At 24.5% G+C, this 26,448-nt stretch overlaps 1 protein-coding gene and 1 long non-coding RNA gene across 8 annotated transcripts in view; one reads left to right on the forward strand and one right to left on the reverse strand.

The window, feature by feature from the left end:
* The window catches only part of LOC129619338 (uncharacterized), a 63,724-nt gene that overhangs the window by 21,210 nt on the left and 16,066 nt on the right, over positions 1-26,448 (forward strand). For 2 of the 7 annotated variants that reach the window (XM_055534585.1, XM_055534582.1), the window contains one exon: positions 21,547-21,717. The exons of 1 other annotated variant lie outside the window; for it this stretch is intronic. In XM_055534585.1, coding sequence (XP_055390560.1) covers positions 21,547-21,717 — 171 coding nt within the window. Of the gene's footprint in view, positions 1-18,573; positions 18,947-21,546; positions 21,718-26,448 lie in introns of those variants that run through there. 4 more of the 7 variants (XM_055534580.1, XM_055534581.1, XM_055534584.1 and 1 more) reach the window with 4 other exon arrangements.
* Positions 4,163-16,007, reverse strand: LOC129619340 (uncharacterized). The gene is made up of 2 exons (XR_008697857.1): positions 15,838-16,007; positions 4,163-4,315 (listed from the first exon to the last, which is right to left on the reverse strand). It is a non-coding gene; the product is annotated as an uncharacterized LOC129619340 (long non-coding RNA).

Here is a 26,448-nt window from a genome sequence, read left to right on the forward strand (position 1 = left end):
ATATTATAAAATTATTTTTGTATGTATAAAAATTGCATAATTGCTTAAAAGAGATTAATAAAACAATTATATAAATTTCACTTCTACGTCACGGTATCTAGATTAGAGTTGAATTTGAAATTTAAAAAAAAAAAACGGATACAGGAGATTCAAATGAATGTGATTAGTTTAAAAATAAGCTATTAGATATTATTAAAATATTTATTAATAAATAATGAATAATCCTCTATATATATTGTATGAAAATAATAAGATTTTCAGCAAAACTTTAGTTCGTAAATGAGAATTTATCCATAAAAACGATAAGAGTTGATATACTTAAAGTGAAGTTTACTAACTATACTCGACATCCATTACTTAAACTCTATGATAATACTGTTGCCTATGAAAAGACTCTATTCATAAAAGTTTAATTATAGTTAAACCTTCGCTAGAGTAGAAATCATTTCCAATTAGACGCTTTCTATAACTGCGTTATGCATAAAAATTACACTCAATGTTATGCTATGGTCAAATTTAACAATTTCATTTTTAAATTAAGTTATAACAGTTTTACGTAATTTTTTTTCTAATTTAAATTAAATAAAGCCTATTTATGGGCTTTTAGCATATTCATTTATTAAATTTAAAAATATAATATAAATTATGCAATCGTTTATTTCCACACATGTATTACATTATACATATATGCCATATAGTACACAAGCAATTTTACAAAATTTTGAAATACGTAATATTTTTAATATAAATAAATTTATATTAAAAATAATGGCAAATGTTACAAAAATATTTTTTATGTACATGCACATGAGTGTATGTGCATAATATGGAGATAATGAAAAATTTTCTTGCCTTTGACATAATAAATTTTTTCATTTAATTTAATTATAAAAATAATTTTTAAATATAAACGATACAAGCATTGTAATTGTTGTTTTCTTTTGTGTTTTGTAATTTGAAAATTATTTTAAATAAACAAATAGTTTATTTTGTGAAAATTAAAATTTCTTAATAAAAATATATATACTTTTTTTTAAGTTTTTCAGTAATATAAAATTATAACAGAAATTTTAAAAATATTTGACAATTGCTTAACATCTGCATACTTGACAATGAAAATGATTGTATTTATAAGAAAAATTTTTCACTCTTAAATTTTACAGTAAATTTTTAAAAATTTATAACACTAAATTATAATTTAAATAGCTTTGAACAGTTTTGAAGAATTAAAAGAAATAAATTAGAAATTTTTAACTAAAAATTTAATCTACACAACTGAAAAAGTTTTCTATGAAAAATAATATTCACCTTAAATTATCTTTTGATTTTCAAAGTTTATTAATTTCGATTCGATTCCTTTAGTTCAGACATTTGCAGTAGAGCATTCCAATTAGTATTTTTATGCCAATCACCAACTTGATTTTGAAAAATACATTTTTGAACACTATTGCTAGTACCTAAAAATATTGTAAATTATTAACTTAATCAAGAAAAAACGATTAACATTAGTTTACCATTTCCAAAGCTTTTGAATTCTTTAACGAAATTATTGGATTTTTTTTTACTCAGTAAAGGATTTATTGATATCTTCCTTTTTGAACCTTCATGCATTATCTCAGCATGCATTTTATCCGAAACCAGATTGAAATTTTTTTCAACTTCAGAAAAAAGTCTTGTAACGTCATTAAAACGTTTCTCGTTCGGTAGCGGTACTCTTGAAATATTAACCGTTTCCAGCCGTATTTCTTTTATTTTATTTAAAACGTGCTCAATTTCATTTAATGCCACTTTTACAGGGAGTTTCTCTTCGTCTTTAACTATTACCTTTTCTTGTAATAATTGATCCGTAGGGTGAACAGATGAAACTTCAACTTTAACTGGCTTAAAATATTGTAAATGCATTTTTTTTCTATCAATTAGACTTTGCTTTTCTACTCCATATCTTCCAAATGGATCCTTTAATAACTCAGATCTTCTATAAACTATTTTATTAACTGGTTTACAGTCACTTCCTGATTTTTGTCTATTTTGTGGTAGTTCAGGATTCTTTTTTAGTATTTTTCTTCCAATATATGTTTTAGTTTTACGAATATTTTCTTTAATATAATTAACTTTCAGCGACTCTTTCTTTTTAATTTTCTCCTTCACATTTTTAGGTTTAGGAGTGTTTAAGTTAATTTCATTTTGATTAAAATATAACATAATAAGTTTTTCATTTTCATTTCTTTCAGGTTCCATTTGAATATTTCGATTTTCTGATTCTGAGTTTTTTTGTTCGCTTGTAATTTTAAAAATTGAATCTTCTTTCTGTAATTCATCTCCAATGTCTCGTTTTAACTCAGCTGGACTTTCAGAGATGTGACTAAATTGGCTAATATTACTTGGTGTTTGGTAAAATTCATTTTTGGTACTTGCTGGTACATTACTTGATTCATTACTATTTTTTTCTTCTTTTTTATCAGCTGACAGTATTTCAAATACATCGGAACTTGATTTGCCTTAAAAAAAAAGAAAATTAAATTAAAGAAAAGTTAAACTCTTATTTCTTTGGATTTGGTTTTAATTTTAAATTTTTCATTTTCTTTTTAATCGAATTTTACCTGTACGTCTTCTCATCTTCGATTTTTCTACCTTCATTTCAAATTTTTTACTTTCAACCAAATCCTTTATCAAGAGAATTTTCATTATCCTTTTGGAATTTATTCTTACATTAAATTTGCTGACTACGAAAATTTTCAATGAACTTTTAAAAATGTTTCTTTGAATTTGTGATAATAATCGAATAGGTGCCTACTTTGCATTTAGAAAAAACTAAAAAAATTAAATCTATGTACTTGGAACCATGTATTTAAGTTTTTGAAGAGATTTTAATAGGGACAGGATACATAAAAATTATCAATTATTAGTGTGCAATACTAATGAGTACGATACAAAATTATCTATTTCTAATATTAGAACGCTTTCAAATTACTTATCAAAGTTACATGAGTTGAGCTTTTAATTTCAGTTCTGAATTTCTCATGAGATTTGATTCTTAGTTCCCAGTTCCTTTTAGTTCCCAGGAATGAATTAGATTTTATTTTGATTTTCTTTTAAGATATTTAAGATAACGGGCACTAAGCCCGTTAAAGAATTTTTTATTATTTTTTCATTTTCTTTCATTAATAAAGTGAGACTCTTGTTTCCTTTATGAAAGTTCGCCCTCTGGAAATTTTATTACCCAAAAAATCAAATTAAATTTAATTTTGCAACGTTTGGAGTTGGAATTTCCTTAAAGTTTTTCTTGAAGATTCCTGATTAAATTTAATGATTTTTTCATTAGAAGGTTTAAGGATTGATTCGAGGGATCATTTTTGATTTTATAACTCTAAGTTTATCGTTTTGTTTTGTGGAATTTGATTTATTGCAAATTTTTCTATTAAAATTTGATTTTTTTGCCGCAACTGTTTGCAATTCATTTTTTACAGTAAATTATTTATTATTTGAGGAATTTGCTTGCATTTTCCTCTTTTTCCTTGAAGTTACCTATTTCTAATTTTGTGCCCCACTCGCTAAGAACCCCGTAAGTATTTTCACTTTCAACCTGGTAAATAACTAAATCTTTGTCTTTACAATTTTCTCATCTAATTGCAAATTAATTTCTGCTAAAATATCTCCAATTCAATCTATTCATTTAAATTCATTGCAATCCATTTAATTCTATTTATACTAACATCACCATATTCTCATATCACCCTCAATGTACAATCACAATATTTGACAGCTAAAAACAACAATTTGTCATCCTTATTGTCCTTAAACACGTACACTTCCATCAATTAAAAATGGTTATTTTAAATATGTGCCTAACGTGTTAATTAATACACCAGAGATGTTTATATAGAAATTGAGAAAATTTTTTTCTTTCCTATATACATAACTAGCGAATCATGTTAACATGACGGTAGCTTTACCTACAAATTTTTATCCAAAAATCAGCACATCATATTCATGTTGTTCCGAACAATAATAATTCCCACGTTTATAAAGAATTCCATAGGGACAACACATTAGATTTTGAATAAGTACCTAAAAACATTCAATTTATTTATACTTTTTCAATTTTAAGTCTTTTTGGCTAAACAATGTACTCGTACAACTTACTTGCCTCTTTGTTTTTGCAATATTATTAAAGCAGTTGATTATATTGTGAAGGTCATGTTATTAACTTTTACATTTATTTTAATTTCCTCCTTCATATAGGCGGCGTATCGATAATATTGTGGTTTCGGTATAAAAGGAAATAAATGTCCTTGAATAATTGCCTTTCGAAAAGCTAAAAAAATTAACAATTATAGCAAAAAAAAAAATTGCAATTTATATAGAAAATTTTTTTAGTATAAAAAAAGATCAGTGACGTGACAAAACAAATAAAAATTTTTCTGATAATAGTTTTTGTTAAAAGTTTTAAGGCAAATTATAGGTTTTAAAACAAAAACTTCTTACACTCGTTTTGGCCAGAATGGGAAAAGTGGGAATTGGCTAAACTGGGACGTACAAATTTAATGTCATTGGCCGATGTGCCCAAAGAAAAAACTATCTTTCAATAATTCAACTGAAAAGAGTCAGAAAAACGGAGACCAAAACGCGCCGACTTTGTTTGGAAGAGGACAAAACTATAGTACGAATCTGAAACGGTAGCTTGATTCAGAATGAGATGTTTTAGAAGGTGTTTTATAACCTCGGCAAAAATCTCGTGATTTTGATTCGTGAAGCGCTTTGTCATTGCATTTTGATGTAGTTTTACATAAGATTTGTGAACGAAAAAAATAAATATAAATGTGCATATACATATGTATTTATTTATCTGTGATATGTCCGTTAGTATCTGTGTGTGTATATTAAACTTTAACAATTTTTTCCATTTTTTTTTCATTACCGTTACAATTTTAATTTAATTTTTTCTATACGATTCAGAGTTCTTTTTTAATTTCCCGATTCTTTCCTTTCAATTCGTCTTTATATACCCAATTTGTAATTATTGAATTTATTTTGAAGTGACCAGAAATTTTTGTTCATTTGTTCAGTGATTACTTTGTTTCTTTTCGTTTAGCATTTTTCATATCCCTTACATTTTTGTATATGTATGTACACATTTAACCCGTCAGGATATTAAGGATATAAAATAAATTTCCTTCATGATATTTTTAATTTGTACATAAAAGGACTATTTTTATCCTTTTTATTTGTCGTTCTTTTTATATCGTCTCTCTGCTTTACAGTAGTTTATTATAGTACAGTTGGTTATCTATTAATAACGCATTAAATCATGAACAGAATAGTTGTGTAAATAGTTAACAGTTTTGTTCGATTTATGTTTTTTTTTGTATTGTTGCCAGTTGATAAAAATGTTATTTTCTTTTCTGCTTTTGTTATAATTTTATAATTAACATTTTATTTACCATATTGGTTAATGTTTTAATGTGAAATTAAATTACAATTTTTATGCTATGTAATGAAATTCAACATACACATATAAATATGCACATATATAATATATAAGCTATAAATTTTTCCCATTCAATGAATTCCGTTTCTATGAACAACCCACGGAAAAAGTGACAAACAAAAATAAATATGGTCAAGCTTGCGAGATTTAATTTATTAAAATCAACGTTTTCTATGCATGTTGTATGACAGTACATCCGTAAGTAATATGTACGCCTGTATGATAAATATTACGTAACTTCTGAAATGACAGTAAAAGCTAAAGTCTTTGCTTGTAGTCTTTTCAGTTGTAAAAATTTGCAAAAGATTAAATAAAGACGTTAGACCTCTCCCTTACCCATTATTTTCAGATGAACTATCAATAGGCAGTGTCCCTTGAGAACGCCCACCAAAAGCCACAAATCTAGGCGACCAAATGTGGCCAGCTCCCGTCTTCCTCGGCCCCAAGAGAGATATAAATATTTTGGAGGAAATATTTTGGAGCAACTATTTAGGGCGCGTAGAACCATTCTCCTTGGCACACCAAAGCATGGATCCGGCCAATGAAAGGAGTTGTCGCTCGCCTCCACGTGAGACCATCTGCTCTCTCATTCCCGTCTATGCAATAATATCCCGGTACCCACATCAAAAGATATGATTAAATTTTATTAAATTTGCTCTCTTTAATTGTTTTGAGAGCTATAAAATTTTTGCTATTTGGCAAAAAAAAAATTAACTTTTTTAATAATTGATTAACCCGTTCACTTAGAATCCAGCTAATAACAGTAGAGCATTTTCATTTAATATGCTCCTTTACAAAACATTCATAATCCATTTTAATTTTACCTCTAATTTTCTATAATATGCGATTAAATTTAGTTAAAAGAAATTACTTATAAGCTTTTTACTAAATGAATTTAAAAGGTATTAAGTAACAAAAACCTTGAAAGTTGCTTTATATTTACACATACAACTTAACATTTAATGGAAAATACATACATATATATTTAGTTGTAACATTCTTCAAAAGCACATATCGAATGCTAGTTTCGCGTACACGCACATTTTAGGTTCAAATTTCTAACACTTTTAAGGATATTTTTAATGTTTTGATAGGTCAAAAAAATTAATGTCTCAATGAAATGAAATATTATTAGAGTATTTTTTATAACAAATGGGACATTTTGCTCTATATTGTAGAGCAAACTGAAATTATTAATATGGTAATATGCAAATGGAATAAGTTTAAATTAGAATTTATTACTGGCGAAAAAAAAATTGTATAATACGCTCAAATTAATTGCTTAATCCTTTAGTCCGCGAAATGGTGCCGCATTGATTTACCTTCGATACCGAAAATTATGTCCCGTGTCAATAGGAACCCATCGGGTAACTAAAACCAGCTCTTATAATATTTTCTAGCCAAAGACACAACTTAAAGAAGAGAAAGAACATCAAAGAAATCATCTCGGAATCTTATATGAAATAAGATTCATAAATTTCATAAATCTCTTTACAATATTCATAAATTTCTCTACTTGTGAGGAAAACTGACCAGCTTATTTGAATTTTCCTCCCTTTTTGACACGACAATATAATTATTCGTTCGAAAATCTGTGTACAACATCAAGTAATTACTTTTTATACCTCAATAACCTTCGTACTAAATACAGGTCCAAAATCCTGCCATACTCCTTTCCTGTGTTTTCTACAAGACAATTTTGAAATCAAAATTAATTGTCTTACAGGAAGCACAGAATAATATTTTATATATATTATTTCTGCATAAAGAACAGAAATCAGAAGATTCAACAAAATCTAAAATTACTCATAATTTAATAAATTTTATTTTATTTATTGAAAATAAATTACATCTAAACACATGAAGAATGTACAAAAACATAATTTTTTATTCCATTAATGTACTATCAAAATAAAAATACGATATTATATATACCGATAAATTTATTATTGCTTCCTACAAATATCATATATGTCTCAAAAACACCATAATAATTTTTTACGCTATATTCCAATATCACTAATTTTCAGGCTAGAACAAAAAATATTATATATAAACGTGAGTACAAATAATATAAATTGTACATACGAATACAGATTGTATTGTGTCGAATGTCTTACTCTCTATTCTTGTTTTTAAAATATATTATTCCCTCTGAAAAGCTTATAATCATTTTAAAAACTCACGGTGATAGATTGACTATTCATATAGCAGGTAACAGAAAAGACGACAACTGCGACATCTACAATGTATTATATTTAAATTTAATAACGTATATTTGAATTCAAACAGAGTTGTAACACTATACGAAATTTTATTTCATTGTAGTACGTGAAAAATATTTTAAATATTAAGAAAGTTTCATGAAAATGTTAAAAAATTAAATTAATTATAAATATTTTAGTTATGTATGTATAATAACTATGATCTATGTCATTGTAAATCTGTCAAATAGGAAATATTTGAACAGATATAATTTTTTAAAAAATTCTATTTAAAAATAAAAGAAAAGAAAAGATATAAGTACATTAATATTATCTAGTTAGAGAGGGGAGAACACACCCTCAAAGAAGGACCATCAAAATCCTTCCATTACACTCTTATAACCGATAAACCCAACCAAATCCCTTGACAAATTTCAGGAGAGCACACACGAGCGATATCCTCCAATCCATTTAACCAATCCCAAAATCTTCTCCAACCCATCAAACCGATATCTTCCCAAAAAGCGTCTTGCCTTTCGCATTAGAGCGGGCCATCCACAGAGCACCCCATTACTGAGATTCCCCTGCTCAATGCTAACAGATCCCTCGTTCTTGCACCGTTCCTGTTCGTCTTGTTGTTGCATAAATTGGCCCCCTCCCCCCTTCCATCTAATTTCCTGCATTTATAGTGATTTTCAACCCCTCAAAGGCAAAACACCGAAAAGTCCATGCTGTCCATTTATTGTAATTTTCCTATTTAGAAATTTGTATCAAAACTAAGAACTAAAACAAAATACTCTTTAATAAATTAACACTTATTTACATCACTACATATTGTTAAAAAAATACATTTTGACCAAAAGTATAGTACAAAAACATACTCTTTGAAAATGTGCGGGAGAAGGAAAACTAATCCACTCTATATATATAATGATATGACGGGTGGAAATAGAAAAATTTTCTTTTTCATTCAGTATTTCGCGATTTTTTCACTGTTGTGGTCACGAAAAATTGAAAATAACCAAAGAAATGTTTTATTTTTTAGTTAAAACTTATTCAAATATTCATTAATTTTTTTTTTACTATTTTTTATAATTTTTGTTTTTTTTTTCTATTTTTATTAAACACACATACATATTGCCCATATAATTATTTATTCTTATTTATTTATTTATAAGTATGTTTATTATCTATTAAAAATAATATTTTTAATATTAAAAAAAAGTTTAAAGTTATTAATAGAAAAGTTGCGAGTTCAAATAAAAAAAAAAATTAAAAAATTTTTTCTTTTTGGAAATTTTTTTTTTTAATTATTTTTTCATTTTAAAATTTTGAAAATTTTATATAAATATTACGTAAATTATTACAAAAAAATTAATTGAATTAACTTAAAATAAATTTTTGAAAAAAAATTTAAATGAAAAATAAAATTTAAAAAAAAAATAAAAGAAAATATTAAGAATTTTTTTTTAATAAGCTTTTAAAAAATTAAATTTTCAGTGCATATAGAAATCTTCTTAAATTTGTTGATTTTGCGTAAGATTTTTTGTTTTATTTCAATAATTTTATATTTGTTTAATGTACCTGCATACCTATTATACTTATCTTTTGAGTTAAGAAAAAATCCAAAAACATCACATTTTTGTAAATAATCGCATTCAAATTACAAAAACAGAAAAAATATTCATTTGAAAAAGTTCGATACTCATCATTTATTTTGCCAAAATATTAATTCGGTAAAAATTTTCTTCATATATACATAATATATATTCATATATTACGGTAAAATTTCTTTGTATGCGAGCTTTGATTTTACTACATTCATATAGGTTTTTTCTTTTACAACGTAGTACGTTCGCATATCAAACTAAACAATATCATTCATGATACATTATGCATTTAATTCATTCACGTAAACATACACTGATGTATATAAGTATATGCATACTATATTTTATCACAATAATTAAAACACTATACGATAATAAAAGAGTTTATATATAATTATGAAAATTTGAAAATCATATAATGACAAGTTCTAATAAAATTAATTGTTTATAGAAAAAGAAAATTAATTATACATTTATATTTAGCAATTATTTATAATTAAAAAAAATTTTAATTATATAGGGGTTCTTATTTAAACATAATATTACATTCAATTGATGTATAATAGAAATACAGTAAAAACTTGCGATTAATAAGCCTATATTATATGTATTCTGACAATAGACAAGTTATTAGCTGATCAAAAACACAATTATAACAAAATACAAACACATAACTGAGCAACTTCAACTTATAAACTGAATTGTATGTTTAATATCGTTAAATTAGTTTAAATTCCGTTCGGAAAATTAGAATTTTTATTTATATATAGTCAAATAACAATCCATACACCAAGTTATTTCGTACATTTTTAGCTATAGATCTTACACCATTAAAGATATACAATTTAATTTAATTTTTTATAGCTATTTATGTACCAAGTACATTTAAGCCTTTTTGTTTTATTGACATTTTCTATTCTCCAAGCCGTTTTGTTTTATTGATGATCGAATTTCTTAAAGAGATTTTTACCCGTATTTTTCATTATATTAATTTTACCAAATCAACACTAGTAATACAATAAAAATATGTATTTATATGACTAAGAATTTTTAAATGTTACAATATACCTATTCTCATTTTCTTAATTTATAATCGTAATATAAGTTAATATTTAATATTTTAACTTTTTCTCAACAAAGCTGTTAAAAAGCGTAGATTACTCCCATATTAATTGTATCAAAATTTTAATTAACATTTTATGAGAATGACGTACGAAATTGGAACATTATTGAATCAATCACAAATTGGCACAAATTTTAAAAATGAATAATAAATTTTTTGAAAAGAAAGAAAGCATCACAGAGAAAAACAATTAAAAAATATATGAGAACCTATTTAAATAAAAATTTTCTAAAAATAATTTATTTTTCATCACAAAATTAACTATAAGTTGTGAAAAAATAATTGAAATAACAAAAAAAAAACAAGTAATTCATGGTCAAAAAAAAAAAAAAAGAAAAGATAAAGGCACATATGGTAAGAGTAAATGAAATAAAATTTGAAAAAAAATTTCTTACAATTTAATTAAGCCACTTATCAACTAAGAAATATACCGTCGTATAAAGCAAACCACTAGTAGAAATTAAAGAAAATTTTTCTATTTCAAATCATTGAAAAATGGCTGGCAAATTAACGATCAAATTTTGTTTTTAGATTAGCTTTCGTTTCTCGAGAAAAAAAATTATAGTTTATTCGGTCAATTATTCGTTTTTTAAGCGAATAGCTGACCAGAAGTTGTAAATTTAAAGCTCTGAAGTTATTTGTGTCCTTATTCTCAAAACAACAAGTACAAAATTGTGGCTGTAAATTAAAAATTTGTCTTTAATTTTAAAAAAAAGTTTTAAAATGTACAGAGCTCTACTATTTAGACACTTCAAATTTAAAAAATTTATTGATAGGATAAGTTCCATCGTGTTCGTTTTTAAAATCAAGGTTCTCACATTATTCAAAATTCTTTTATTTGATTAGTGTGTTCTGACAATTCTGAATTAGATCAGATCCAGCCTCTAAGCGTAAAAAATGAAAACGTCCTATATTTAAAGTATGGTCTTCCATAATTTTCAAACTCATTTTCAATTTAAAAACAATAAGCAGCCCATACTTTTTATTGAATAATTGCTTTACTATTGCAAATTATTATTTACTAAATTGTAAATTCTGCTACTAAATTTTGTATTCTAATAATATTTTAACTTCTAAATACATTTGTATACGTATGTACAATGTACTTACATATTTATAACACAAAAATACTTTTGTAACATATGCTTTCAATATTTCAAATATTTCTAATAAAAAATCACTAAAATTGTTATAATTTTTTTAATATGATCTTTTATAAGTGCCTAAAATTTCATCTTCTCATCGATATAAACAGATTATTAAATGATTTTTAATTTTTCTCTTTTATGTATTTTTTTATCTTGATTTTCAAATTCAATTTCATGGGCGGTTTGCCAACTTCCTTCTAATTGACTTTATAGTTCATCGTATTCTAAAATTAATTTACATATGTATGTGAAAACATACATAATACACAATATAATTTCTTTATATATGAAAGTAAAGCATTTTTTTTATAAATTTTATGAGTTTTGCTTAGATTATACATTTATAATTTCAAGTGTATAAGTACTTATAATGTAAATTTAATGAAAAACTTACATTTAAAATTATTTGGAAATTTTCACCAGCTACACACATTTGCTATATACATACAAAAAAACAAATTTAATAGTTAATAAACAATAAATCGATATAATTATGTATCGATAACAGCTGACAGCAATTACATTATAAACACTTAATTCATAAAATATTCTACATACGTCGGAAATAGTATAAAATTTATGAATAAAATTATTATAATTATATTTAATTTTCCGTTTTATTTATTTCACGATACTAATGATAAAATATTTTAATAAACTCATAATTAATAATTTCATGTGAAAATAAATTTCACTTTCATATTATTTCAAGTGACAAAAGCGTGACAACTTCAGAGAGAAAAATTAAAAGAGAAAACCAGAAGAAAATTAAAAAAAAAAACTAACAAATACGACTGGTAGTTTTTAAAGATTTTTAGAATTATAACTTGACAAACGGAGAACTGTCTAGCTTAAAACAAAGTTAATTCAGTCGTAGGGGCTTATTATTTAAATCCAATCACTTAAATCTTAATTCCAAGTACCTACTCGTATAAATTGAATAAAATGAGTTAAATTTTTGAAATAAAATGCATATTTTGTTTTTTGAAAATTTCTTATAGCAAAGAAATAAGCAATGAAAATTCCTTAATACAACTACAGAATAGAAACGAACGAGTCAAGGCCGAAAAATTAAACTCCTCATATTTAACTTGAACTGTAGAAACCTACGGCTTTCTATGGAAGTTCTAGTAGATAGCAAAAATAAATTATTCAAACTTAATTATTTTTTCGTTCCTGAATATATAAACAAACATATTTCAAATGCTCAACTTGAGTATTGAAAATACAATTTTATTTCTCAAACTGCAACAAGTGGCTAACAATGACCAGTCTATTTATTTGCCCTGACTAAATCGATGAGTTCACAATATATTTATTTGTTGCGCTTTCTACAAAATCTTACCACCTCCACAATATTTATACTATTAATATTATAATTTATAAATAGAAGAACGTCAGATTAAATTCAAAAGTGAATTCCAAAATAACGTATAATAAAAGAATTTACAAAATTTTCTTTTCATTCCACGCACAATACAAAAGAAAGCAACAGGTAGATAAAATTGCATTTATGTACATATCCAAAAATATTATTAAAAAAAAATTTCTTAATAAATTAAATTTTATTTATAAAAAATTTCAGGAAAGATATTAATACTACAAAAGAAAATTTAAATTAAAGAATATTGTCGGTCACATCACAATTTAAATAATAACTTCATATGGAATACAAAACTACTCAATTTCTTATTAAATAAAAGGGTAATTTTTGACAATAAATTTTAAAAAAAACTTAATTTTTATTATTATACATTGCGTGCATTTCACAAATAATGCGCATAGAACAACGATACCACTATATGATTAGTGATTTCTTTTTAATACAATATTTAAAAAAAAAAAACAAAGTATAAATTAATCGATTTAAGTTCGTTGAGCTTTTAAAATATTTTATTTGTACACACAACTCACTTTCTCTTTTTATTATAAATAATTTTTCTATGTAACTATATACTATTTTTTTTTAATAAGGAAATAGTACAAATCCTTAAATAAATACCACATATTAAATAATATGGTAGAAAATCAGTGGTGAAATTTCCTAACCGGAAATTAATAATTTCCTGGCAACAAAATAAATTGCATATACAACATAAAGAAATCAAGTGAAAATTGTTTTTCCAAGTTCCAACTATTTAAATGTTTGTATGTATTCATATAAAAATAATATTTTTTTTTTTGACTTTTTTTTTAGATTCGCATGTCTATAGGCATATTTATAAGTATACTATATATTAAATGGTGTCTTAATATTTACATATCATATTTAATTTTACTGTATTAAATAATTAAAATTTATAACGGGTGATATTCTTGCTCTTTAGTTGTTTGTATTTTTACTTTTTACAAACCGAAACAGTTTGGTTTTTTATTTTCAACTTCAAATTGTAATTAAATATTAGTTTTTTTCTACCCCCGTAGGGGACCCAAGGCTCCTACGTAGACAAATTGGATACTTTGTAATCTTATCCCCATTACATCTTGACCCCTGAGAAATTACAGCCAACCTAAGCCGCGAGAAATCGATCGGGATCGCAAAGTCCCGTCAGAAGTATCTGAGTCGTAAGTGATCTACCGCCTCGCATTCACACTATAAATGTTCTCCACTTTGTCCATCTTCTTCAAATGGACCATCAAAAGGTTATTCCCAGTGAGTACACCCACCAAGGGACTCAAATCTGGCCGACTCCGCCATCCTTATAGCCATCCAATTACATTAAAATATTCGTTATAATATTAATAATGACTTCTTAAAACTCTCACCTATTATACAATATTATTCTAGTTAATTTATAAAATATATACAAAGACTTAAATTATTCAACTTTATAGTTTTTCTCATGAGACATAAAAATTCAAAAAGTAAATATTTAAAACAAATCAAGTATAAAATTTTAAATGCATAAAGTTAGAAAAAAAAAAGAACATTATATACAAAAATTGATAGTTTATATGCAGCTTAAAATTAAGTTATATAATAAAATCTATAATTTACATAAAATTACTGTCGAAACTATCGCGTATACTAAAACTATAACTACGAACAACATATAAGTATTAATTACTGGAAATACCATTGCTTTAAACAAATTGAATAATAGTTGTTATTGTTATTACACTAAAACTTTATTTGTAAAACAGTTTCTGCCCTTGTACTTTGTGTAAAGTTTGCATCAAACATTAAAATTAAGAGGAAAAAATTGTAATTAACTTATCTTATTCCCATAAAATGTCTTAAGCCTATCAAGGAAATATTTTGTAAATTTTGGAAAATAATACAAATTTGGTTTATAGCATAAAATACTTATTTTTATGGGAGCACTCTAACTTTTATAATATTGACAAATCTACCATAACCCTAGAAGCCATAGAAGCGTCATTCACCCCTCTTAACAGTCTTGTCATGCCAAAAAGGGTTGTGTATCCATTACAAAGTTCTGTCAAAGAAATATAGTGAAACCTCCACACAAAACTCAGTATTGCATAGTCTGTAGGTAAATCGAGTTATTACGTATTTCCCATATTAATACAGCAACCATAAATTATAATGTGGCTAGTGTACATAACAGGCTCTAGTTTATGAATATAATTAAGAAAATGGCGTTAAAAACTTGATAGCGACTAGAATTAGAATCACTAATGAGTTAGAAAGTTCGAAGGACAATTGCTCAGAGTTCACTAGAATTGTTCACTAACTATAAATTTTCTTAGTATTTTTTCCGCGCTTTCGTGTTTCGATTTAATAAAAATTACAATTTGTTAAAAAATTAATATTTAATAAATTTTTTTTCATAGTATAATGTAACGTATTGCATGAATATTTTAACTATGAAGGATTTTTTTAAAGTATAAATAAGTGTATATTATAAAAAAAAAGTAAATACCCTCCTTTTAATATAAAATATAATGATATAAAATTAAGGAAAGGAACCTTTTAGAATAATAATTACTGAGAAAATTTTAATTGCACACCATTTATTGCAATATAAAAAAAATTGTTAGAAACAAAATGTTTGTATATTTTAAGAGTCCACTTTTTAGTAATATTTTCTTTTTAAATTAATTAATAAATTACAATTTGTTTAAAATGCATTTTTTATATGCTTTTTAAGGAGTAAGTTAATGAAATGGAATTATTGCTTTGTAATAAAAAATTACGTGCAATACAATCTAAAAATATAAGGAATTGAGGAAATGATTTGTTCTCTCAAAGTTACCAAATGCAATATAATAATTAGAAAAAGCAAATTAAAGATCTTACCAAATATATAGGTCAAATAGGTCGACCAACACGAAAACTACAAATTTGATTTTAAGTACTCCTCCTCTTTACTTTTAAAACTAGTTCTATTCCATCCGTACATTCTTATATGATCCGGCAAACTGTTTACGAGTTGTAATTTTCTAAAAAAAAAAAAAAAAATAAAATAAAAATATTTATGTTTTCCTATTTTTCTCTTATTATCCTTATAATCTTCTTACAAAATAAGTTTAGCGTAAAGGTTTTTATAAAATGTTTTTATGTATGCATTTTTTTATGTATAAACGTATTCTTACAAAAGGACAAACAAAAGTACCTAATATATTTTTTTTAAATCCCGTCTTTAATAATATCAAATTCTAAAAGTACATTATATTTTACTTGTAGGTATGAAATAGGCTATTATGTGAAATGAAAAACACACGTAACATATTTTACCGTTATAAATTTTCTGAATACAATTATATACACATACATAAATGCATTTATATGTTTATGCATGTGTAATATAATTTCAAACACACATACTGCGGATTAAGTGGTTTCATTTTTTTCGTTTCCATTGTTTTTTTCATCCCTTATTGTACATACATTGTGTACTTTTGGTAACCGAATTTTTTAACTACATTAATAACTTGTACAAAAAAAAACATGGAAACAGCTACTGATTTTTAGAGCAGCACCTTTTCCTTAAAAATAAGTTTTCTTTTAAAAATAAAATTTGTATATAATGTAAAATATTCACATGCATGTCAAAATTGAGTGAAAAAGTGATATAAATTATTGATTTATTTGCATGGTACCTTTGCAAACAGAGTTATTTTAAAGCAAAAGAAAAAAAACCGACACAAAAAACAGACCAAATTTCTAAGTTTCCGGAATGTGAAAAATGTGTATACAGATACAAAATGGGTGGGAAATCCGAAAACATCATTTAAAAATTTTCTGCTAAAATAGAAGAAACTTCAAAACTTCATGTCTGAATTTATTTACATTTTTAAGTTATTATAAATGTATGTATTATAAATGTATAAATGTATATGTTTACGACTCGACATTATAAAATGTTAAAATACTTTATTTAAAATAGTAAAAAAAATTTTGAAACAACTTTAAATTTCGTTAAGGAATGGTAGATCGTGCTTTTAATTATACAAACTGGCTTTCATGACAATTTTGTACGTAAACAACTAAACTTAATATTTATGTATTTAAATTTAAGCTTTATTACATGTACGTACAATAAACTGTCCATTGGTAAGAGAAAAACAACACATTCATTAATATAAATTGCCTTTATTATTCCATTGTTTACCTTAAAAAATTCATGAATTATATGTAATGAAATTTTAAAAATGACTATACCTAAAGCTAAAAATCTTTTTATACATAATGTTTTTGTATTTCTTCAGGATGTAAATGCATTTTGTATACTACCCACTTAGACACGTCCTTTCCTTAATGTACATATTTTACCATTTCAAAAAAAAAACACAACACATGTGTGCACAGATGTAGATACATACATATGCATGTGTCTAACATTGAAAATTGAGTGAATTGCGAAAAAAAAAACAAGAATTTCAAATTATGGAATTATTTTAAATCTCTTCGCGTCCTACCTCAGGCAATTTTCCTGAATGATAAATTTATAAAGATAACAACGGTATGTCGTTATAGACTTAATTGGAGAATTATGGATTTTTTCTTTTTTACTTTACTGTTTTACTATTCTTTTTTTTTCACTTTTTTGTTTACTTCTTTTTTTGCTTCGTTTTGAAGTTTTGACATATTCTGCCCTTGAATGTGCACTTTTAAGTCCAAAGTCAAAGTCGTCACGACATGCTGCTTTATAAATTTTAACTTAAAAAACATATGGTTTACAAAATGAGTACGTATATGTATATAAAATAATAAACAACTGTGAATATCTAATTTAAATAATAAAAATCGTAATTAATTTTTAATTCAATATTAGCTTTAGAAATTTTTTATTAATGCCTCTATGATTTCATTTAGGTTTCTTTTTTTTTTAATAGAATTAATATATTTATATGTTAAAATTAGAGTTTGAATATTTTAGAAATATGAGAGAATTAAATATTAAATTTTCTCTAAATTAGTTATGAATCGTTCTATATAACGTTTTATATAAAATTTGAAGCTGAAAAACATTTAATTCTATCCGAACTTGAACAATCCTTTAAATTTTGTTTAAAAAATTTGAACAAAATTATGTATGTTAACTATAAAATGGTAGTATTATAAATTTAAAAAAATTATCGTTTAACAATTAATATTTTGGCAACAAGATTAAAATGAATTTCTGTTAAAAAAATTTAATTATAAAATTTACAATTAAAAATTATGAAGTTTTTAAGGATTTTAATTTTATTATGTTAAGTCAAACTAAAATTTCAAAATCGAATATGAAACACAAGATATAATACGAATTTTACACCGAAATTTGTATTGAGAAATTGCATTTATGATAAGTCTAAATGTAAATAACTCAGTTACAATTCTTATGATTAAAAAATTTGAAATAAAAATTAAAAATTAAAATCTTTAAAATATTTATATATTGTATGTTTCATATAAAACAAAAAATTAACAAAATTATTTACACATAAACCTCAGAATGAAATAAATCAAATTAATTGTCAAATGTAATTAACAATCATATAAATACATACATAAATGTATAATAAAATTCAAGTCAATAACAATATTGGAAAAAAAAAATCAAAAACCATAATAACTATACCCCACTTATAAAAAATTAAAAATAATTCCAAAAAAAAAAAAAAAATATTTATTTTTGACAAAATTGTAACAAAAAAATAATTCAAAATTAATTTCAAAAGTAGTAAAACAACCTCCACCACCTCCGGAACAAGCATCAAAATGAATTTAATGTTCCGGAAGAATTTCCGCGAGAGTAGCGGAAAATCAACTGGTGGTGGCGGTAAATTACAAAGTAAAGCAAGTAGATCACAAGGTAAACGTTCCAGAGATATGGGTGGATTTCAAAATACCGAAGATTTACATTATAGAACACATTTATTCTTTCATCCAGCTCGTGGTCAACCTGGTACTGCTGATGAAGGTATAAATAAGGACAATTGAAATTAATAACATCTTAATAATAAATATGTATGATAGTGTACTAAATAAAAGTCAACGAAAAATTAACACGAAATTAAATAAGAAAAAGACCAAAACTTTTTTTGGCCTTTATAGACAAACATATAAGTAATTTTTAAAATATACATAAATATGTATGTACCTATGTATACCTATGTAGGAAATTTTTTTAACATATAGTATACTTCGTTCATGTTCAAAGAACTTATTATATTTTAAAATTATTATTGGTTTCGTCATAAATATAGTGCTTCCCCATCCAAAAATTACAAAACTACATAAATTCAATTGCAAATGAAAGGTTAAAAGGACAATTTTATACCATAATATAAATAGTAAATTGATATAAAATTAAATTACTAATAAATATAAAAAAAACAAGCAAGATATTGAATGTGTATTTTTTTGTTTAGGAATGAAAATCGAGCTTTATGATAAAATATAATTTTGAATTTGATTTAAAATCAAGGTCTATAATCTGATTGAAGAAATAAGTATTGTTTTAGAAAAATTTTAAATTGTTGAATTTAAAGCAAAAATTTTAATAAAATAATAATTATGATTCAGAAAGTAAATTAATTTTTTATATAATTTATTTGAAAAATTTTAGGAAGTAGAAAAGTAGATGCAAACGAATCGACTTTTAAAGAAATTTCAATTTAAGTAGGATACAGATTTGCTTTAATAATTTTGATAATAAATTCTAGTCTAACTATCTATTAAAACTTTTAATAAAAATATATAATTTGAATAAAAAAATTAATAAAATACGAAGGAAATTTTAAAAGCACTACCATAAGACACATAGTCCTAACAATTTCTACTAACATTAATTAATTATCATATAACCATAGACAATAAATATTCTCGTTATTAATAAAATTATTATCCATTTAAATTTTATGCCTATAAAGTATATAAGATATAACGTATATAGTATGTTATATCTATAAATTTTCATTATGTATAAGTTGAACATGCGATTTTTGCAGTTTAAAATGTAAATGCATTTGCAGTTTTCCATACTTCATCATAATAATTTTTAACTGTACTAAAATATAATATTCTATTGTAAGTGCAGTGTTTATGTACACATAATACATACATAAAATGTTAATATACTTACATATTTATATTAAAACTTAACAATATGCTAATTTTTGATATCCAGTACAATTTTAGCAATAGACTCTAAAGTTTTATCCACTGTTTCTCCTTGAATTACTGAATTTGTAATAAATTTTAGATTTCATTTCTGAATTCATGCAAAATTTGATAAAATATGTCATACACATGTACAATATGTCCATATATTTGTTTCTGTATTAACTTTGAGACTTTCATCTACCCGAAATATTTCGATGAGTTGTTGACCTTCAAAATTAGAATTTATTTTAAAAAACCACTTGTCTCGATGTCCTCTTCGTACGTTGGAAATTTAATTAATTGCACTTTAAAACTCTCCCTTTTTCCTTTTTCTTTTCAAATTAAATTAATCAAAAGCCAAACTGGTTTAATTTATCAAATAAGATATGAACTGTTATGCGCGTCATTAAATTCCTGCCGTTCTTTTTTAAATTCTTAAAATTAAGTAGGGATGTTACAATGAATAATTATTGATACTTTACTCCGGTATTTAGATATTTAGCGATCTTTGCTTTGATACAGAAAATAACTAGAGATGGGCCACTCGATATTCAATCTGAAGTACTAAAATTTTTTTTACTTAATGCTGTTGTACGTATGTATATTTAGTAAACGAGCTAAATGGACGCGTAGTGCCTGTGTCAAAGTTTTCAAAATCATACATTTAGGTTCGACCTCAATTACTGTTTAATGCGCAATAAGTCTTATATTTAATAATTAACTGTAGTAATTTTTATATAATATTGATTGAATGCCTTATATTAAAGTAAATATTTAAATTTTTACTAATCTGTCATTTTAATTATAATATAATTATAGATTAATAATAATTTGCTATAATACACATTATTTTAATTAGCTTTCAAAATAAGTAAACTTAAATAATTATCTAACATTTTAGTTATTTATACAATTTGCTACATAATCTGATTCTTTTTCCTTCAGATCTATTATTTCATCTATTTATTAATTTAATAAGAATTATAGTTTTATAATTACATTTTATTTTATACAGTTATTTCAAAATTTTTGTAGATCTTTACATTATTAGTGCAAAAATATCGATTTTTATTATATGACATTTTAGTGAAACATTTTTACCTATAAAATTGAATTAAAAAATTTATTACAATTTAAACTGTCAGAATTGATATAAATGTATTTTTCTCTTAAATAAATTCGTAATTATAATCAAAATTATAACATATATCTATTTATTAGTTATCTCCATTTAAATATAATATGCACATGTGTAAAATAATATAAAATATAAAAAAAATAAATAAATATTCGAATATAATGTGCGTTTTTAAAAAATAATTTCTTTAGTATAATAATAATGTGGTATAAAATATGTCTAGTTTTCTATGTCAAATAGAATTTACTATTACATGTACTATATTAGAATTGAAATAGACAAATTTACAGAGCGATGTGGCCCCGTATTAACGGGTGCTACATACACCCTAACCTCATCTTCCTGTGATGTGGATGCACCCCAACCTTTAGTCGATCGTAGACCATCAGTATCATACTTAAAATGGACAGCTAGGAATGATGCGCATACGCCTACCGCTGCCAGGCAAGGTTTGATTTGCAGTTTTGAAAGTTGACAAAAAAAACTTTTCTAATTCTTTTTTTAATTTGATTCCTTTTTTTTCATTTCTAAATTTTTATTTTAATTTAAAAAAAAAATGTATTTAATTTAACTTTAAATTTTTGGCTAATATTACTTTTTTGTTTTTTCTTTAATTAAAATTTGACATTTTGTTTTGACATTCATAATTTGTAATTAAAGCTCACATGTCATCTCGTTGTCAAATCAGAACTTTGTAAATAACGTAATATGACAGGAAAATGAATTTTATTTTTTGTGATTTTATCATTTAATTTTTTTTTGTTTCTCGTGTGCATGCAATATTTGTTTCAAACGTAAATTTTATTTTTTATGTATCACATAATGAATTATTAATCACTCAATATGTATTATTTTCACTTCAACCAATCAACATAAGTTGAATTAATGCTCACAGCCCTTGCCAATTCAGTTACTATTTATTAAGGACTACAAACCAATAAATTAGCAAAAGTGGTTCTGTCAATAAAACCCCTACTTACAATTAACATCAAAACTTAAAAAATTACAAAACAAACAAGCAAATGTAGTCAAAGTGAAAATGAAAAAACAATTCCAGAACTTTTGTAGAACTACAAACTAATACAGACTTCATTTGCAGTAAAGCAAGAAAAACGGACTATGACTAAAGTTCTAACATAGAACTGCAACGCGTAAACTCAACTTAGTCAATCAGTGCAATAATTTGGTTTCATGTCAAATGTAAACACTAAAATCCATAAATGTTGTAATATTATATGGACTTTTTCACTGAACGCTTTTAATTTAAAGCGTTTTCGGAAGTGCTTCAAGAACTTCAAAATATAAACATATTGCGTTTTAAAATTTTGATTATCATTTAACATTTAAGTAGTACGATTTTATCAAAAACATTCATATAAAGAAAGTTAAACAAAAATGTCATATGAATTGGAAATTCCGAACAAACTAATAACATCTTGATATTGAATTGATACAGTTGAAAATTTGGCAACAGTAAAATATTTTCACCTTGATTATACGTCTAGTATCGAATAATCAAGGTGGAAAGCATTAATTCAAATTTCTGTATAAGAAGATTAATTGAATTTGCTTTCAAATGTCATATGTTTTGAAATCAGGAGATTTAAAACTAGAAAATAAAATTATTTTAATCAGCTGCTTTGAAGTTACAACTGTATTCCTTGCACCCTCATTTAATTACATTGAAGCAAAATTTTTTTTCAATTGTCAAATATTGAAGTGCGTCTTATCTTTGAATTTTGATTATGTTTATAGCTTTAACGTGTTTATTCTTTAACTTCATCATAGAAAATTCATAAAATTTTAAATAAAATGGTTAAATTTAATTTAGTTTTAAAAAAATTCGAAATTTACGCACAATTTCGTTAATCTTCTTTTCCAAGTAATATTTTATTTTTAATTGTTAAATTAATTAATGTTATTTGAATCCATCATTTCCACTTGAAATAATTTAAAATCATGTTTTGACAAATTTTTCTAATTACCCAATTTTGTGAACATTATATATTTTATGCACTATAGTGTTACCATATTGTATTATAAAATGGAAAATAAAAAATTATCATACCGTTCATTTATTTAAAAAACAAGATTAAAAATAAAACATTTAAAATAAAAATTTGAAATTTTTGTTTTAAATACATATATACACATTGTAAATTAGAAAAAAAAATCATAAGTATAAAGCATAGAAAGCTAGACATACAAATCTTATTTAATTTTTAATTTTACATAAATACATAAAAAATATAATTTTCACTATTTTTTCATTTTTTCTTGTTTAATAGCTTATTTTTATGGCTTAATAAAATTGTTAATCTATTTTTTAATGCTGTATAATTAATATAAAAAAGTTATAACATACAGATATTGGTATCTTTTATATAAAAGAAAATAATTTTCAATTTATAGTTCATTTAATTTTTGTATTATTTTATAAAACTTTATACTTTTCAATATTTAAATAAGCAAAAATGATAATTGATTTAAAAAATTCATGTAACCAAATCCAAATTCTATTTTAAGTTGAAAACAGAACAAGAGCGATATTTCGGCTTAATGTCAGATTCGTATAGAATATAACCGCCGCGAATTTAACCGCCGGCAGAAAATAGGATAAATTTCTCTTTTATTCTTGGAGCTTATTTTGCAATATTTTTTCCATGTGTGCGATGCACTATATGCAAATATGTTATGTCTGGGCTAACAACGAAAATCGTCCGCCGGTGTCGTTCACAGCTTTAGTTATATTTTTAAAAAGAAATTGAAATTTACCGACATTGCAAAGTGAAAATTTGAGACGTCAACTCTGTTTAACCAAACGGCTTGTCAATTATATTGTACTTTAAATTTTAAGTAGACTTTAAAGCACTACTTTAAGTTTTCTTCTATGAAAAGCTTGGTTTATATTATTTTTTGATTTATTTATTTTAATTATGAAATTTATGAGCTGAGAGCGGAAAATATTGAAATTAATAACATAATAACAAACTTAAGGTAACTTTATGGTTTGTTAGTGCCAATAGACGATGAATTGAAGATGGATTTTCAAAAAATCCTTTTAATTGAGTGAGTGAGTATTCCTCAAACAACTTTTACTTATTTAAGCTTCATTTGATTTTTTCCATTATATAAATAATTTGTTTTATATCATACAATGCATTTAGTTACATTTCATTTCTCCAAAGATAATTTAACGTAAAACTACCTACATATGCACCTAATATAGGCCCAAGTATGTAACGTACATACTTATGTATATGTATATTTGAAAACGCAAACAGTGTTCTAACGAAAGTCAATTTCTTTTTGTTATATAATATCTAATTCCTGAGTTGCAGATTTTTATAGCTAAAACAAATTTAAATTCAATGAACGTTTATAATTTATACTCTAATCGTTTTCTATTAATATTCGTAATAACCAACAATTCTTAAAAATACATCCATGATAGGGAAAATTGAACCTTCATGTCAAAAAAATAACAATTAAAGTTCACCAAATCTGTCTACAGTAGGCATTGTTAAACAAGAAATGGTTTTACAAACAAATGTGACGACTTATACATACTGGCATGTAATATATAACAATATTGAAATATAATTAGGGGTTTTCACGTAGAAAAAAGTAACGACTTAGTAGTTAAATGCATACGTATCCCTCTCTACCAAATACATATAAATACTAAGAATATTTCCTAATATTACTGATTTGCTTCATTGAAGCCAGGTAGAATGGAAAAACTTTTGAGTTATTCTTATGTATTTTTGTAGAATTGTGAAAACAAATTAAGTGCATTTTATGCTTATTGGTTTTTCGTTAACATCTTAGTATACAATTTCGGTTCCCAGTTTCTGAATTTAATTTTAAATTGTTTCCACTTCATTCATTTTATGACTGGACATAAAGTTTTACAAAATAACGAGTGCTAATATTTATGGTTAAGTTTCTGGCAGCTAAAGGAAAGAAAAAATAACTACTGAATATATGTGAGTAAGTAGGTTTTCAACATTTTAATATTTTTTGAATACAAAAATGATTGTGTAAGGACCAAAATTTAATTAAATGTAAATTTTTTTTCTTTTTTTGCATTACCAGAATTTCCTATAAATTTAACATGTAGGTATTAAATATTTACATATATGTATTTTACTTCCGGGTTTTTTGCAAATAAAAAAGGTCATTCGCAATTACTATTCTACGAGTATGTACAGCGAAAACAAATACAAAATTATGAAAACAAAACGTGGAGCATTTAACTTTTATTGTTTTCAAAAAAGCTTTCAAAAATGAATAGACAAACGGATGAATACTTTTAGATTATAAATTAGAATACGATATCGAATATATAAATAGCTCAGAGAATTTTGTTCTTTGGAATAAGTGTCTGGTTAAACTATGTTGCTTTGTACATCATTACTTTTACTCTGAATTAAGGCTTTCGAGCGTTATTGGATTTCACATAAACTTTCTGTTTTTTATCTTATAGTTTTCTATAATATTTGTTACCAATTAGACCAGCACATCACTGTCATTGTGATAAATTTAAATATTTAATGGATTGCGTTTGCTAGTAACAAACGCTCGGTCAATATTATTTCTGTCTTGTGTAAAAATAAAATTCCGTTCAGTATGTATATCCATAGAACTTCAAGATTTTTGAGTAATTTCTAGAAATTCTTATTGATAATGCAACCTATTCATTATTGTATAAAAAGTAAATTTTAAGTTTTTAGAATTCAAATAATTAATTATTATTTTATATATTTTGCTAAATGTACGAATATATTTCTATGATACAATTATTATAAAAACTGCTTTTAATGTTTTAGTTTTTTAATATTATTTAAATTGCTATAAAAATAATTTAATTTTTTTATATTTTTCTCTCTTTTCTTTTGGTTTTTATAATTTTTCTTTTAATTTTTTTGTGTAATATTTATATTTTTATGTTCAAAATTGCAGTAATATACAAATTTCAGCTAGTGAGTTATAATATTGCTATAAAATTGTGTTGCATTGCAGTATTACTGTAATTTTGAGATAATAGTATAATATTATAATTTTTTAATGTAATATTTGATTGGGTGGTTTAAATAAATCGCTTTTGTGAATGGCTTATGTAAATGGCTTAATTTTTGGTTAAATATTATTTATCTACGTTTATAATTAATTAAAAA

This window comes from Condylostylus longicornis, unplaced genomic scaffold (assembly GCF_029603195.1).
Source record: "Condylostylus longicornis isolate FDR11 unplaced genomic scaffold, ASM2960319v2 ptg000011l, whole genome shotgun sequence".
NCBI classification, from domain to species: Eukaryota; Metazoa; Arthropoda; class Insecta; order Diptera; family Dolichopodidae; genus Condylostylus; species Condylostylus longicornis.